The sequence below is a fragment of the Cavia porcellus genome, unplaced genomic scaffold (genome assembly GCF_034190915.1).
Source record: "Cavia porcellus strain 051 isolate PalLab524CR breed Dunkin Hartley unplaced genomic scaffold, mCavPor4.1 scaffold_29, whole genome shotgun sequence".
Lineage (NCBI taxonomy): Eukaryota > Metazoa > Chordata > Mammalia > Rodentia > Caviidae > Cavia > Cavia porcellus.
In genome coordinates, this window is record NW_026947512.1 from 5,978,670 (window position 1) to 5,993,658 (window position 14,989).

Here is a 14,989-nt window from a genome sequence, read left to right on the forward strand (position 1 = left end):
GGAATAAAGTCTATTCTCAGAGCCCTGGGAGATCAAGGGTCTGTGGCAGAGGTAAGACACGAAGAGGAGGACTCATCATAAATACTGTACCGCCCATAAAGACCTCACCGCCCATTACTTCGTTCATTCTTCAAAACATCCAGACTCTCCAGCTCAGTTGCGGGCGCTTGCCCGGTGGCGAGTGTCTGGAGCACACCACCTGGGTCAGGCAGAAGCGCCCGGAACCTTTGTCCTCAGCCCCATGTTTCCCACGGCCCGGTTCCTACCGCTACACCACTGAGCGACCCCACCCCACCTCGTGGCCTATCCCAACGGCGGGTTCCCGAGTTTGTGACAAAAATCAACTCGTGATATCCCCAACGACTGAGGGCTTATTCTCCAGGTTCAACCCTCTGGTGAGGTCCCCCAATCTTTGTAGAGGACGGCGTTCTCTCCGCCGCTCGGTCACCCCACCCACCCCCACCTCCCGCTTGCTCCGCCCAGCCCCAAAGCGGCGGGCCGCTTGCCGCGCGCGGCGTGGTGCTTCCCTCTCCGCCACTTCCCATCCACTCCGACCCCCGGCGGCGCAGCGGCGGCACCTGGGAAGTCTTTTACGTGGAAGGAGCCCAAAGAGGAAGGGGGCAGCTGGAGGTTGGCAGAGCTGGCTGGCTCTGCACGCCGGGGACTCCGATCGGCGAGGCGGCAGCTAAGTTAGGTGAGGGGCGCGGAGTGAACCCCATTCGGGTTGGCCAGGCCCAGAGTCCGCATCGCAGCAGGTCAGAGAGGGCTGACCCCTTACCGAGTGGACTGCTGAGCAGGGAGTCATGGCCACACCATTCGTGACCGCGGGCGCTGTCACGGGTCACAGCGGAGGAGAGCTGAGCTCCGGGGATGACTCCGGCGATGTGGAAATGCCCCAGACCCCCGAGACAGAGGCGTCCAGGAGCCTGACGGAGCTGTTTGAGAAGGCTGCAGCACACCTCCAAGGCCTGATTCAGGTGGCTAGCCGAGAGCAGCTCCTGTACCTGTATGCCAGGTACAAGCAGGTAAAGTAGCGAAGGGGTGGGTGCGATAGAGACACGCGGACTTCTCAGCGTTCCCCAAAATTGAGAGCAAACGTATGGTTTAAGGTGAAGTGTAATGAAGTGTCCGTATGTGTATTTGTTTGTTGATCATCCTAGACGTGGGAAAGATCTGTCTCCTTTTTTAGGAGAGATATTTTATTTAGCTGGACTCTGAATGACAGTTTTTCAATGTCTCCTCTGACTTAGTGACCTTTTTACTTTACCAGCCTCAGAACTTGTACAAAACGAGGATGATGAAATAAGACTTACTGTCATTTACTTTTGCTGCAAGGCCATGTGGAAATATATAGGGTAATGTTTATAAAAATATTTTGATACCTAAGAGAATGGTATCATTGTAATAAAGTGCTGCAATACAAAATAAAATGTTACAACTATAGTGTTTCTTTTTATTTAGTGTGTTTAATTTAGTTTTTTTAAATTTAGTGTGTTTTTATTTTCCAAGTAGACTCTAAATATTTTTGGGCTGCAATGTGTTCTATCTAAGACACAATCATAAATATTTTAGAGGTAGAAAACACCAGGTGAAACAATCTTCTTTTCAAAAAAGGAAAAGTCAACCCCAGAGCAGACAATTTGTCTATAGAATCATGTGGATAAATTAGTCAGAACTATGTTATACCTCTTGATTCTATGTAAAGCTTTGAACCTTCCCTGGAAATATGAAAAATGTATGAGTTACTCATAGAACTCGCATTTAATTTATCATTCAAGGAGTCATTGATTAGGTATCAGAATGAAAAATAACTGCTTTATCATAATTAACAAAGTATTTATCTGCAAAAAAGTTGGGTGTCATGTCTACAAAGAATACAAAGAAGGAAGAGCATCACAACGGCAACTTACATAAAAGGCTTCCAGAGTACTCGAGGAATCTACATATAAACACATGAAAAATTGCCAACGAAAGTAACAGCTCAGGAAAACTATAGTTCTTTGGAACACTGGAGGAAATAGAAGTTCTGGAAAATGCCCTATTTTGTCTTTAAAAAAGTTTTATTTTTTGATGGAATTATCTTGATATTTTCCCCTGTATTTTTTTATTTTTATTTTTTGTCTTTTTTGTTTTTGTCGGTACCAGGGATTGAACTCACGACTGCCTGCTTTCAATGCAGGTGCTTATGCCGCTGAGCTAAATCCCCAGCCCCCCTGTCTTTTTTTTAAAATAATAGTGTGTAGGGGAGTCTACCTGTATTCTTAAGCTGAATTTATTGAACAGAGATGACCCTTGTTTTGAAGACTTGATTCCAGTTAATATGACCTGAGGGAATCAGAGTTATGGGTACAAATAGTATAAATGATAGCATTAAGTGACAGTTTATCCCAAATTGACCTTGGAATTAGCTTTCTTGCAAAAGTTCTGTATCTGTTTTCTTTTTGGTCATTTACTTTGTCTTGGTCATTTACTTTGTCTTAATAACATTAGAAAGAAACTTTCAAATATTTAACAAGAATATAGTAGGAGCTGGGGATTTAGCTCCGCGGCATAAGCACCTGCCTTGCAAGCAGGTGGTTGTGAGTTCGATCCCCGGTACCGATAAAAAGATTTAAAAAAAAAAAAGAATATAGCGAGTATTGTGCTAGGACCTGTTGCATACCTAACAGATCATTCTCTGAACATTATAAGATGGATTTTTTCCAATTTTCCTAGAAGACTTTCTTTGGACATATCTTTATCAATACTAGAATCATCGTTAGTATCTTATTTTTCAAGTGAAATATTGTGAGCTGGTTAACTGGTTAAGTTAACTGGTTAAGTTTTTTGCTCCTTTTGTGTATTAGCCTACCACTTTTCCAGCAGAAAATAACTAATTGATGCCTGTAAAAACTGTAGGGCAATGCAAATTACAAATTCTGTTAGGTTCATTTTATAAGAGGTTCAGTGACAGCATAAGTGAAGATACCCTGCATGTCCTTGAATTTTGGAACACTTGATTCACTTGCATTTTGTCATTGGCAACCTTCGTTCAGATACTCTGTTCTAAGGGCATTGGATAGACTTTTTTGGGGGATAATTTTATATCTGTCTTAAGAGAGCAGTGTTAAGATGCTTATGGTATATACTGGTTTTGGACACTGCAATTCATGATGCTATTCTTGAATTTTATTTTCCCCAGTCTTCGAGAACTGTTTGAGTTTGTGAATTATAAAAGTTTCTGCATCATTTACAATAGAGTGTCAGCTGCTAAACCTTTGCGTTTATCTCACATATTACTCTGGTGATCTGGAGAACAGGTTAGGGTGGCTTTGCTTCAGGAGACCACCTGAGGGCCTGTATTTTTCTGTGTCATAGCTCAGCCATCTCTAAGGCAGAAGTTCTCAAATTGTGGCCCACAGACCACTATAAGTCCCTAAGACTGTCTCAGGGGATCCGTAAGATCAGAACTACTTTTATACTAATACTAAGACATTCTTTGTGGATTTTTTTTCTTATGCTATAATGTATCTAGAGTAAAATGTCGGCTTGGGCCAGGCACAGTGGTGCACACCTGTAATCCCAGCACTCGGGAGGTTGTGGTGGGAGAATCGCTGCGAGTTTGAGCTCAGCCTGGGCTACGTAGTGAGTTCAAGGCCAGCCTGAACTGCATAGTGAGACCCATCTCTTAAAAAAAAAAATCGGCTTCACTTAAATGTCTTAACACAGTGAAAATTATTTTTATTAACTATTTATCCTGAGTACAAGAGTACAAGGTACTTAAGCTGCGTAGTGAATCATGTTGGTTGTTGTGAGGAAAGTCACTATGTGATTTCTGAGTTCCAAACTGACCTATCCACTTTTTTTAATGAAACATTATTTTTACTTAGAACAACTCACAGATAAATTATGTGTATTAAGATATGAGTACTATTTGGCAGTTAATTTCTTGGAAATGAAAGAAGCAGAGCCTGTTATTTCAAGGAGAACAACTGCACATGTGTGTTGCCAATGACAATATTTAAGCTTTCAAGTGAAAATTAGAAACTGTTTCCAAGTTTCTTTGTGCCACCATGAGCTTGACAGTTTCTGCACTATAAAAACAATTTTAGAGATAAATGGTGACAATAACTAATACGAAGCTTTGCTAATGTATAATGATATTTATATCAATATTTGGAAAAGCCACATATCTCGGAACTGTATTTTCTAAATACTTAATTGAGTAATTTACAAATGATGTGTAGGTATAAGATCCATTCAAAGTGCAAATTAGAACAACACTTTTCAAGTTTTCAGTGTAAGTATGAAAAATTCATTAATTTGAATTTAGATTCAAGTTAAAGAGGTTAACTTAAAGAAAGTTGCCACTTGTTGTGTAGTATCAAAGACGAATAATCATAATTACCTGCAAATATCACCAAAATACTTTTTTAAATGGCATTTCTGTGGTGCTGAATTTTCTTCCTCTACTTCAACCAAAGGAACAAATGCTGATATATTTGATATGGAAGTAAATATGAAAATGTAACAAAGCTAGACATTATTAGATTTATAAAATGTAAAATAGCACTGTTTTCCTCACAAAATTTTTATGTTGAGATATGTGGTAGTTTTTCATAAACTTCAAAGTTTATAGCCAGATGTGGTGGTATATTCCTGTAATTCCAGCACTCAGGAGGGTGAGGCAGGAGGATCGTTGCCAAGTTCAGGACCAGCCTGGACTAGAAAGTAAACTTAAAACCAGCCTGAACCACATAGCAAGTCCCTGTCTCAAAAAGACAAAAAACAAAAACAAAAATAAAACACCACGTTAGTATGTATCAAGTGTATGGTAATTTTCATATGAATACATATTTTAAAATAGTTGTTTTAATTTATAGTAAATATCAGTAGATAGAATTCATAGGAACCAAAGTTCTTTAGGGTTCCTAATTTCTGAGAATAATGGGATTATAAGATCTCAAAGTGTAAAAACTGCTGCTGTAAAACCCTCTTTCATGGCCAGGGAGGCTTACCATTGCCATATGCATGTTCTAGTCACGGCAAAGAAAAAGAGAAGACAAAGCCCTTTTTAAAGGAAGATATTTTTATAAGTTTCACACACATCTAATCCTCCAGAAGCTAGGCAGAGCTATGGACAAACGTAGTTTAACTGGATGACTATGGATCCAGCCATGACAATAACTGTAGGAGACATAGAAAACAGATATTGGCATTTGTTTCCACAACTGGCTGGAATCTGGACAAGGAAAAAATATTAGTATAACTGCTTTTCTTTTTTTTTTTTGGTACCAAGGATCAAACTTACAACCTCACCCATGCCAGGCAGGTGCTTGTGCTGCTGAGCTAAATCCCTGGCCCCAATAACTGCTATTTTAATGATGTCTTAAATAGAAATGTGAAGTAAGATAAACTATAAAACTATTTGTTTATGTGATTTTAGAGGTGCCCAAACTGAAGCCCACTTTCTATATAGCACTTAAGTAGAGATGAATTCTGTATAGCACAAAAGGTAGTGATATAGAGGGGGAGAATTGGACTTTGGGTTCAAATAGTCCTGAATTCCAGTACTACTGATTTAAGATTTATTAATGCGTTAACTGAAACAACTATCCTGAACTTCTTTTTTTTGTCTTTTTTTCATTTTTATCGGTACCGGGGATCGAACTCACGACCACCTGCTTGCAAGGCAGGCGCTTATGCCGCTGAGCTAAATCCCCAGCCCCCATCCTGAACTTCTCTATCCTTATTTAGAAAATGTGTTTGCAATGGCGTAACTGATAGGATTATTGTATGGCTCATTGAGATAACCTGAAGCATTTGGTTTGTGGTGACTGTTTAAGAAGTGTAGCATCTTTTGTATCTTTTCTTTCCTTCTTTCCATCAAAACAGGCCTACTTCTATAGAAGTGGATATTTTAATTTTAGCCATGTGATTAATAGCTAAGGAAATGATAGCAGTAGTAAAGTTTATGAATTTAGAGGTAAATGAAACCATGTAGACTGAAAGAGTTCTTAAAATCTGAACTATGAGGAAGACTGGCAGGAGGTATAGTCTTCTGAAAAGCTGAGAGAAAAAGAGGAGGCATTTTGAGTAAATGGAGTAATATGAGCAAAACACAGAACTCAAAATCCCTACATTTCTGAGTAGAAATTAGGATGTTATCACGGTATTGAATTGATTTTTAGGAAAATTCAAGTGTGCAAGAGTAGTAGAAGGTAATGGGAAGTCCCTATGAAGAAGGCGTTGTGGAAAGTTAAGCATAGTTTCTTAGAGGTTCTGTTCAAATAGAGATAAGATTTTACACAACACTTTCTGACACAAAGTAGAAAACATAAAAGTGTCAAAAGAAATGTAGATGTATAGGGAGATGCTATTAAGAGTTCATGAGGGATGGAGATTACTTCTGGTCGAGGCAATTGGACTGTACAGTGAATTCTTCATTTGTGCAAATTTAATTTATTTATATTCCTGGTGAAAATTTGTAGTTTAACTACAAGTGTCATTTGAAGATTAAAAATAATCACTAACCTGGTGTGGTGGCACATGTCTATAATCCTAGCATTCAGGAGGCTGAGGCAGGAGGAGTGCCATGAGTTTGAAGCTAGCCTGGGCTTCATAGTAAGTTCAAGATCAGCCTGAACTACACAGTGAGACCCTGTCTCCGGGGGGGAAAAAAATGATACAGTTATTGATCACAAATGAGATTATGATAGAATAGAGTTTATATTGTTGCTGAGAACTCCTGAATTTTTTTGCATTGTTTTTAGCATCTAAATTTGCATTGATCAGTTTCAATCTTTATCCTAGATTCTGGGAGATATAAAATACTAAGAGTATTAGGAGAATCAGCATGAAGAAACATTCATATGAATTCTGAAAACTGAACCTTAAGTTATTAATTCCATGTTTAAAATTTTTTCTCTATTACAATGATAGTAAAGACTGATGTATAATTTATCTTGTAATTAAGTCTATTAAGGAATGAAAGTATTCGTCACCCATATTTTTCTGTGTTATAATATTAAATAACAATTATTTTATATAGTAAGTCCAATGTACCTCTGTTTAGTTTGGTTTTCATTTGTTTAGCAAAGGAAGTTAAATTTTGCTATTTTGTATATATGAGAATATTTTTTAGAGTTGCTGAACATACCTAATAAAGTTGAAAAAAGCTCTTAGCCACTTGTTTGAAAAGTAAGTTTTTGACTTTTTTCCCCTTCCTTATTTAGGTCAGAGTTGGAAATTGCAATACTCCTAAACCAAGCTTCTTTGATTTTGAAGGAAAGCAGAAATGGTAAGAAATTCTTGGAACCGTTTTCCTTGTTTGTTTGTTTTTGTAGTAGTAGGTCTCCTGGATCTTTGCACTGAGCTATATCTTTAGCAAGTTTAAAATTGTCTTTCAGTTTTGAGAATCTTGCTAAGATGACCAGGTTTAACTAGTACTTGCCATCCTCCTGCCTTAGCCTTCCTGAGTGCTAGGCACACACCACCACACCTAGCTCATTCTTGGGATCTTTAAGAAGGTTGTTGGATGTGATTTAGGTTTTTAGGAATTAGAAACTGGAAAGCAGATTAAAGATTTATTTTATGTTAATCCTTGTGTTGTAGATTTTACTAAGGACAGGCATTGGGGGAAGGATTAAAAGAATCTGCTTTTAGCTAATCTCCTAGAGAATTCTTATACATTGAGGTTGGTATGTATATTCTTTACATAGGAATATGTATGAGTGTACCTTTCAAAACTATTGCTTAAGATTTTTTTTCACAGTGTCATTAGTTCCCCTTGCTTCAAACACATTTATCCTCATCATTTTTGCTGGTTTCTGGAAGTCTTTTTTTGTTTGTACATGCCATGATGAAAAATATCATAAATGCTGCCACCAAGTGTCAGCCAATGGAAAGGCAGGCTTACAAAGAACATGAGGAGTCTAATCTTCACTTTATTCATTGGGCCTAGCACACAAAGCCCAGATGACCACAAAAGTTAAGCTTTAAATGGATTCAGAACATTAAAGCAGCCATGACTAAACAACTGAAGACATTCACAGAAAGAGAACTTCCAGAGTGGCATCAGAAAGTAGTAAGAATGATGAGATAAATGTGTTCAAAGGGAAGGAGAGTATTTTCATGGCAATGTGTCTTTTACTGTAATACAATTTTTAAAAAAATTTAAGCATTCACCTCTTTTTTTTTACACCTTGTATATGATTGGAAAATTATGCTTTTTTTTTTTTTTTTTGAGACAGGGTCTTGCTGTAATTCAGACTACCCTTGAACTCATAATATAGCCCAGGATGGCCTTGAACTCTCAGTGATCCTCATGCCTTAGCCTCCCAAGGGCTGGGATTACAGATGTATGCCACCATGCTGGGCACCTACCCTCTTACTCAAAAAAAATTTTTTTTTTTGGTATCAGGTCTCAAGCCCAGGACCTTGCACTTGTCAGCTAGAACTTATGCTGCTAAGCTATATGGCTGGCCACCTTATTATTCATTTGTATTCTTGTGTCCTTACTACCCCTCATTTTTTAGGTCCCTAAAAGCCCTCAAAATTGATTGTTTTGGGTCTGATGGAAAAGCACAATGAATGTTTAAATTTTAAAAAGTATTTGTTACATAAAAGACACATTGGCATTAATTCTCAAAAATCCTTTCCCTCACTTTGAACACACCTCATTCTTGATATTTTCTGAAGCAGTTCTGGAAGTCTTTATTTGCTCTGTCCTGGCTACCTCGATGTCTTAAATACACTCAAGACTTTTTCCCTTGATGGTCATTTAGATTTGGGGAAAAGCTAGAAGGTAGATGAGGATATACCATGATGTTTTTAGTAGTTCACCTTTCCATTGGCTGGCACTTGGCAGCAGCATTCACCATATTTTTTAATCACTTCTCATAGAGCCAATTCCATAATCACTTCACAAATATCAAAAATGATCAAATAAGTCTATTCCAAATAATAGGAAGTATTTTGAGAGGGGATAACACCAATGTATCTTTTACTGTGGTACATTTTATTTGAACATTTAGTTTATGATTTGCTCATACCCTGTGGTTTATAGATAAAATAAGAACAGAAAGCAAAGGTGTATTTCTAGAGTCTGTAGTAGGAAGTTTGATATGCTTTCCTCCAAGGTATATTGTTTTTAGTGTGATGATGATTCGTTTCCATACTCCAAAATGCCATGAACATAGTTATAACATGGAAACTACCCTTTTTGTTCTGGAGACCATACACATGTTAGGCGTAAAACCTAGGTTTATGGGATTGATTAAAGTTAGGTTACAGTGGCAGTGACCTTCCAAAATTCATAAATAGGCAGTGTATCTTCTATTAAAATTCTACAGAAGTGGGCAACTACAAAAGAAATTTCCCAAAAGGCATCTTAAGTTGAGTCAGAAAGTTTGTAAAGTAATAGGTCAATTTAAATGCAAACAGAGCTCTTCCTCTCTGCACAGTTTATTATTTCTATGTCCCAAACCCCTGAAATGTGTACATAATTTTTTAATAATAAAAAGAGCTATGTTATGTTATTTACATAGTTAATGACAGACCATTTTGAATATTCTGTCCATAGGGAAGCATGGAAAGCCCTTGGTGATTCAAGCCCTACCCAAGCAATGCAAGAATATATCGCAGTAGTTAAAAAATTAGACCCAGGTTGGAATCCTCAGGTAAGATTTAATGGTTGTACATAATATTTTCCAAAGGCCTATCTTTTTCTCAAATGCTTAAATCTAAACTTTGGCTTAAGTAACATGCTTTAAATTTTACTTCCTCAAAAGACTATAAAGTTGTTAAAATGTTTAGCTGAGAATACTTTTGCTTAAATATTAATGCAACAAGATATTGATACTGTTAGAACATCTCTGTATAATAATTTCAATCATGTGAGAGCTTAACTCATTTCAGAATTTGAAAGCATTTATCTTGAGATCATTATCTTGAGAGAAGGAAAATTGCTCAAGGTTTTTTTTTTCTGACTACCTTCTGAACAGGCTTAAAATGCTTATTGATAGAGTAAGGAGGAAGATAACATGATTTCTGTCATGTAGTTTAAAGTATAATAGAGAAGATAAAGCATAAAAATATATTTAATGGTCTAAAATAATATAAATGCTAGGGAATCTAGTGGAAAAGAGATTACTTTGGAGGCATTGAGTATTCTTTACCTCAATATATTCTGCTATTTACAAGTATTTTAAAGACATGACTGTTAGGTATTACATAGCGTAGAGATTGCTTTATAATGAAAGCAAATGCAAATTAATTGTTTTCAATCATGATATTTAGACCATACTTCTTAGTGGTGAATTCAATAATTTTCAGTGTTAGCAATAATTAAATTATTTCAAGCCGAGCATGGTGGCACACTTCTGTAATTTTAGCACTTGGAAGGCTGAGGCAGGAGGATCATTACAAGTTCAAAACCAGCCTGGGCTACAAAGTGAGCCCAAGGCCAGCCTGAACTGCATAGCAAGACCTTGTTTCAAAAGACAAAAAAAAAAAAAAAAAAAAAAAAAAATTCATGAGTATAATTGTAAATATAAAGCTATTTTTACTGTTTTTTTTTCTTTTTGGGGGGGCAGTACTAGAGATTGAACCCCAATTCTTTCTATAGCCCCAGACTTTTATACTTTCTTTGAGACAGGGTCTTACTAAGTTGCCTAGACCAATATTGAACTGCAATCCTCCTTCAACCTCCCAAGCAGCTATGATTACAGATAGATTTTGTTGAACCAATCATGAAATTTTAAAATCTGATGGTTGTTAGGAGCCTTAAAATATGCATTATGATATGTTAAGAGTACAGAAAGGGAGAGATACTCAACTTAAGATATCTTTAGTTGTATGACTGCCTTTTGGAAGTCATTGAAAAATCACGTTTTTCATGTGCATGAGTATTCGTGTCTTAGTCACTTTTTCATCACTGGCACAGAGTATCTGACACTCACAAATTAAAGCAGAGGCTTATTTTGGCTCCCAGGTTCAGAAGTTTCAGTCCATGGTTTCAGGTTCAAATGCAGAAGCATCATGGTGGAAGAGCTTGGTACAGAGGAAAGCTTTTTACTCATGTCATGGTGGCCAAGAAGCAGAGAGCGAAAGAGAGCATCCAGGGAGGGAGCTGTACCTTTCCAGGTCATCATCCTAGTGACCCTCCTCTGAGTAGGCCCTGATTACTGAGAGTCTCCTTCCAAACACATGAGGCTTTTGGATTGACAATTGTAACAACCATCTGAACTGAATCAGTGTGGTGCTGGGTCTGGAGAGCCTATCTGAGGATTGTTACCAACATAAAAAGGAGACCTGAAGAAAAAATTGTGTGTTGTTGGTTCTCCTGTTGCCACTGGTTCTCCAGAAGAAACCTGTTAAGCTTCTTATATGAACGTGGCTGTTCTCATTGTCAGAGGAGCTTGGGACCTTGTTGTCACTAGGAGTAGCTATAGTTCACTTTGGGGGAGCTCTGGTCTTTACCACTTCTTGGCTCCAGAGGAGAAGATGGTATACTGTTCAGTCTCCAGGAGAAGCTTGTCATGCAGCTTTCCTGACATGAACTCCGCTGTTCTTGTTGTGGGAGGAGCTTGGGACCTCATTGTTACTGAGGATGGTTATGGTACTTCTTGGAAGGCCCTGGTGTTTACATTGAACATCGTTTCCTGGCTCCAGTGCAGAATCCTCAGTCTCCTGGCACAGATCTTTCATCCCGGTGGCACAGACTTTCTGGCTTCTACTGCTGACCTTTGGTCTTTCCCAGTGCAGATCTGTAAAACAAACTTGCATGAGACACTGTTGTGGGCTCTGGGTCTTCAGCTGGACTCATGTAGGATGTTGCCTTGTGATCTAGGCTCTTAGCTGGGTTTTTTGGGGTCTTTAGTGTGTGGACAGATTACCTGCACTTTTCATGTTTGACTTTTTGGGTGACTACTATAAAAAAAATTCCATGAATTACGTGTCCTGTATTAAATTGTTTTCTTTGTAAACCCTGACTATAACAGAGTGATACCCCAGATCTAAACTCTAATAATTCATTTCAGAGAGTTTTCATTTTATTATCTTTTATAAAATACTATGTATTCATGTAAGTGTATATCATAAAAGTCATATGGGCTTCATATCTGAAATTCAAAGATCAAAACAGATACAATTTTTAGCTCAACTGAGGCTGAGCAAATGGAATACAATATGTTTTTTTTAAGAGTAGAATATATTTATTTAGAGAAAGAAAGCTTCTGTCTGAGAGAGACAGAAGGGGTCCTGAGTGAGTTGCCAAGGACTCTTGTCTTTTCCAGGGACTTTTATAGAGTCAAATCATGGGGTGAGACAAGTTTATGGTGGGGAAAACTGGAACTCACAAGGCAGATGGGCATAATGTGGTGCACAACTGTGGTCAGCCAACAAGATTAATAGTTCAGGTAAAATTGAGTATATTAGGGACAAATAGGGAAACAAGTCACGTAGTACATTATTTTAATAAAATAAATGACATAAAGCAATTAAAAACAATGGGCGAATAGCAAGCAAAATTTGAAGCATAAAATTTTTTTACCTAAATGAGTCCCAGTCCAGAGTCTATGAAGCAAAAGCAAACTCTCACCTCTGTCCAGTGACCTTGGTGGAAGACCTCCAAATGATATAGGGGAATGAAACTCCCAGTCTACTATAGCCACAAGTTCGTGTTCTCTAAAATTGAAGAATGAATTTTAGGAACAGTGGAGGTTAAGAGTAGAATGTATTTATTGCACATGTTTGCAGTACATACGTGTTTGTGGCACACATGCTACAGATTTGCCGTGACTGATATAAGCCATTTGTTTTGGAAAGGAGCCCTCATTTTGGGTTTGCTCTTTACTGCCTTATAATTAGATTCAGAATGTGTGTTTTTAGGAGGAATACCACAGAACTGTATCCTCCATGCATCATACCTAGAAGTACACGCTATCTATGTATCCCAGTATTGGTAACTTAACTTTGATCACTTGATTCATGGTGGTATCTGCCAGGTTTCTCTACTTAAAAATTCCTGTTTTTTTTCAGAATTGATAAGTAATTTGTGAAAAGATACTTTGAGACTGTGTAAATATCCTCTTCCTAATCAGATATCAACTAGTACTTTTAACTTTCATTAATGATTTTGTAACTCCATTCTATTTCTACATTTATTATTTAGCATTTGGCTATAAACAGAGGCTTTCCTTTCTCCCTCATTCATTTATTCATTCATTGACTTTCAAAAATTGAAAGGTCTGAGATTTTTGCCCTACCTACAAGCTGTTAGTGTGCGGTTTTTTCCTCTTCTTTCCTCCCTTCCCTCCCTCTGTCTCTTGTTCGCCTTCCTATTTGCAAAAGATCTATCTCCCTATTTACCATTATCTGTTACTTTGTTCTTTATTAGCACATGTTTGCAGTACATAATGATTACATTCATTGTGGAGAGTTGGTATATGAATATAACACATCTTAATTTTTTATGGCCCCTTATCCTTTGAACTTCCCCCTCCATTTGTTGCTCCCCTTCCCCTTTGAGAAAGATCTCCTTATTTTCCATTATCTGTCTTTTGTTTTGCTCTGTAGCTATATGTTGGATTTCTTATATAAGAGAAGCCATGTGATATTTAAGTTTTTAAATGCCATGTGTCAGATTCATTTCACTAAACATTTAAAGGTGCACCTACTTTCCTATAAATGATTCAAATTTATACTTCTTTATAACAGAGTAGTACACCATTATGTATAAACAACACAATTTCTTTATCTATTTGTTGATGGAGATAGAGGCTACTTCCGAGAACTACTATGAATTGTGCTGTTATAAACATGGGTATGCGTGTATCATGTCTTTAACTTTTTAGGAAGATACTTAGAAGGAGAATAGCTGGGTAGAATGGAATGTCTATTTTTAGTCTTTTGAGGAATGTCCATACCGATTTCCAGAGTGACTGTACTAGTTTACATTTTCACTAACAATATAAGGCTTCCCTTTCTCCAGCAGTCTTGCCAGCTATTTGTTACCAGATTTCTTGATGATAGTAATTCTTTCTGAAATAAGATGAAATGTCAGTGTTGTTTTAATTTACATTTCTCTAGTGGCCGGAAATATTGAACATTTTTTTCCATGCATTTATTGATCACTTGTACTTCTTTTTCTAGGAAATATCTGTACATTTCAGTTGCAGATTTTTTGATTGAGTCTTTATTTTGTGGAGTCTGGGTTTTTGAGTTCTTTATATATTCTATATATTAGCATTAGTCTTCTATGCAAGATATAGCTGTGCCAATTTTTTCCCATTCTTTAGGTAATTCCCATTCTGTTGGTTGTTTCCTTTATTATACAGAAGCTTTTCATTTGATATAATCTCATTTTTAAAGTCTTGATGTTATTTCTTGGCCAGTTGGAGTTCTACCCAGAAGCTTGCCTATACTTGTGACTTTAAGAGTTTTTTCTATTTTAATTACTAGCAAATACGTATTTTAATATTTAGATCTTTGATCCATTTTGATTTTAGTTTAGTACATGTTATGAAATATAGGTCTAGATATAGCCTTTTGCATATGGATAGCCAGTTTTCCATCACTGTTTACTCTATAATTCCTCCAGCATATATTTTTGACTCCTTTGTCAAGCATCAGATGGCTGAATGTGGCAAGAGTTGTTTCGGCATTCTCTGTTCTTTTCCACTGATCCACATGTCTGTTTTTGTGGCAATACCATCTATTTGTATCACTGTAGCTTTGTAGTATAACTTGAAATCTGGACTTGTGATGCCTCTTGCTTTGCTCTTGTTGCTCCAGATTGCTTTTGCTATTCTGAGTTTTTTCTGATTCCACATAAATTTTAAGACTTTTCTCCAGTTGTGTGAAGAATGTTGTTGGTATTTTTGCTGGATTGTATTAAATCTGTTTAACAGTTTTGAGAGTATGGTCACTTCGACAATTTTCATTCTGCGTGTCCAGGAATAGCTTTCTATTTTTTTTTGTCTTTTTTTTTTTTTTTTTTTTTTTTTTT

At 37.1% G+C, this 14,989-nt stretch overlaps 1 protein-coding gene across 7 annotated transcripts in view; it reads left to right on the forward strand.

The window, feature by feature from the left end:
• The first annotated feature begins 265 nt into the window (after positions 1-265).
• The window catches only part of Acbd6 (acyl-CoA binding domain containing 6), a 194,115-nt gene continuing 179,391 nt past the window's right edge, over positions 266-14,989 (forward strand). For 3 of the 7 annotated variants that reach the window (XR_010044450.1, XM_063239863.1, XM_063239864.1), the window contains exons 1-3: positions 267-1,025; positions 7,215-7,279; positions 9,563-9,659. Coding sequence is in view for 6 of the 7 variants with exons in the window: in XM_063239863.1 (XP_063095933.1) it covers positions 804-1,025; positions 7,215-7,279; positions 9,563-9,659 (384 nt within the window). In the remaining variant the exon portion in view is untranslated. Of the gene's footprint in view, positions 1,026-7,214; positions 7,280-9,562; positions 9,660-14,989 lie in introns of all 7 variants that reach the window. The other 4 variants (XM_063239862.1, XM_013158073.3, XM_063239865.1 and 1 more) reach the window with 3 other exon arrangements.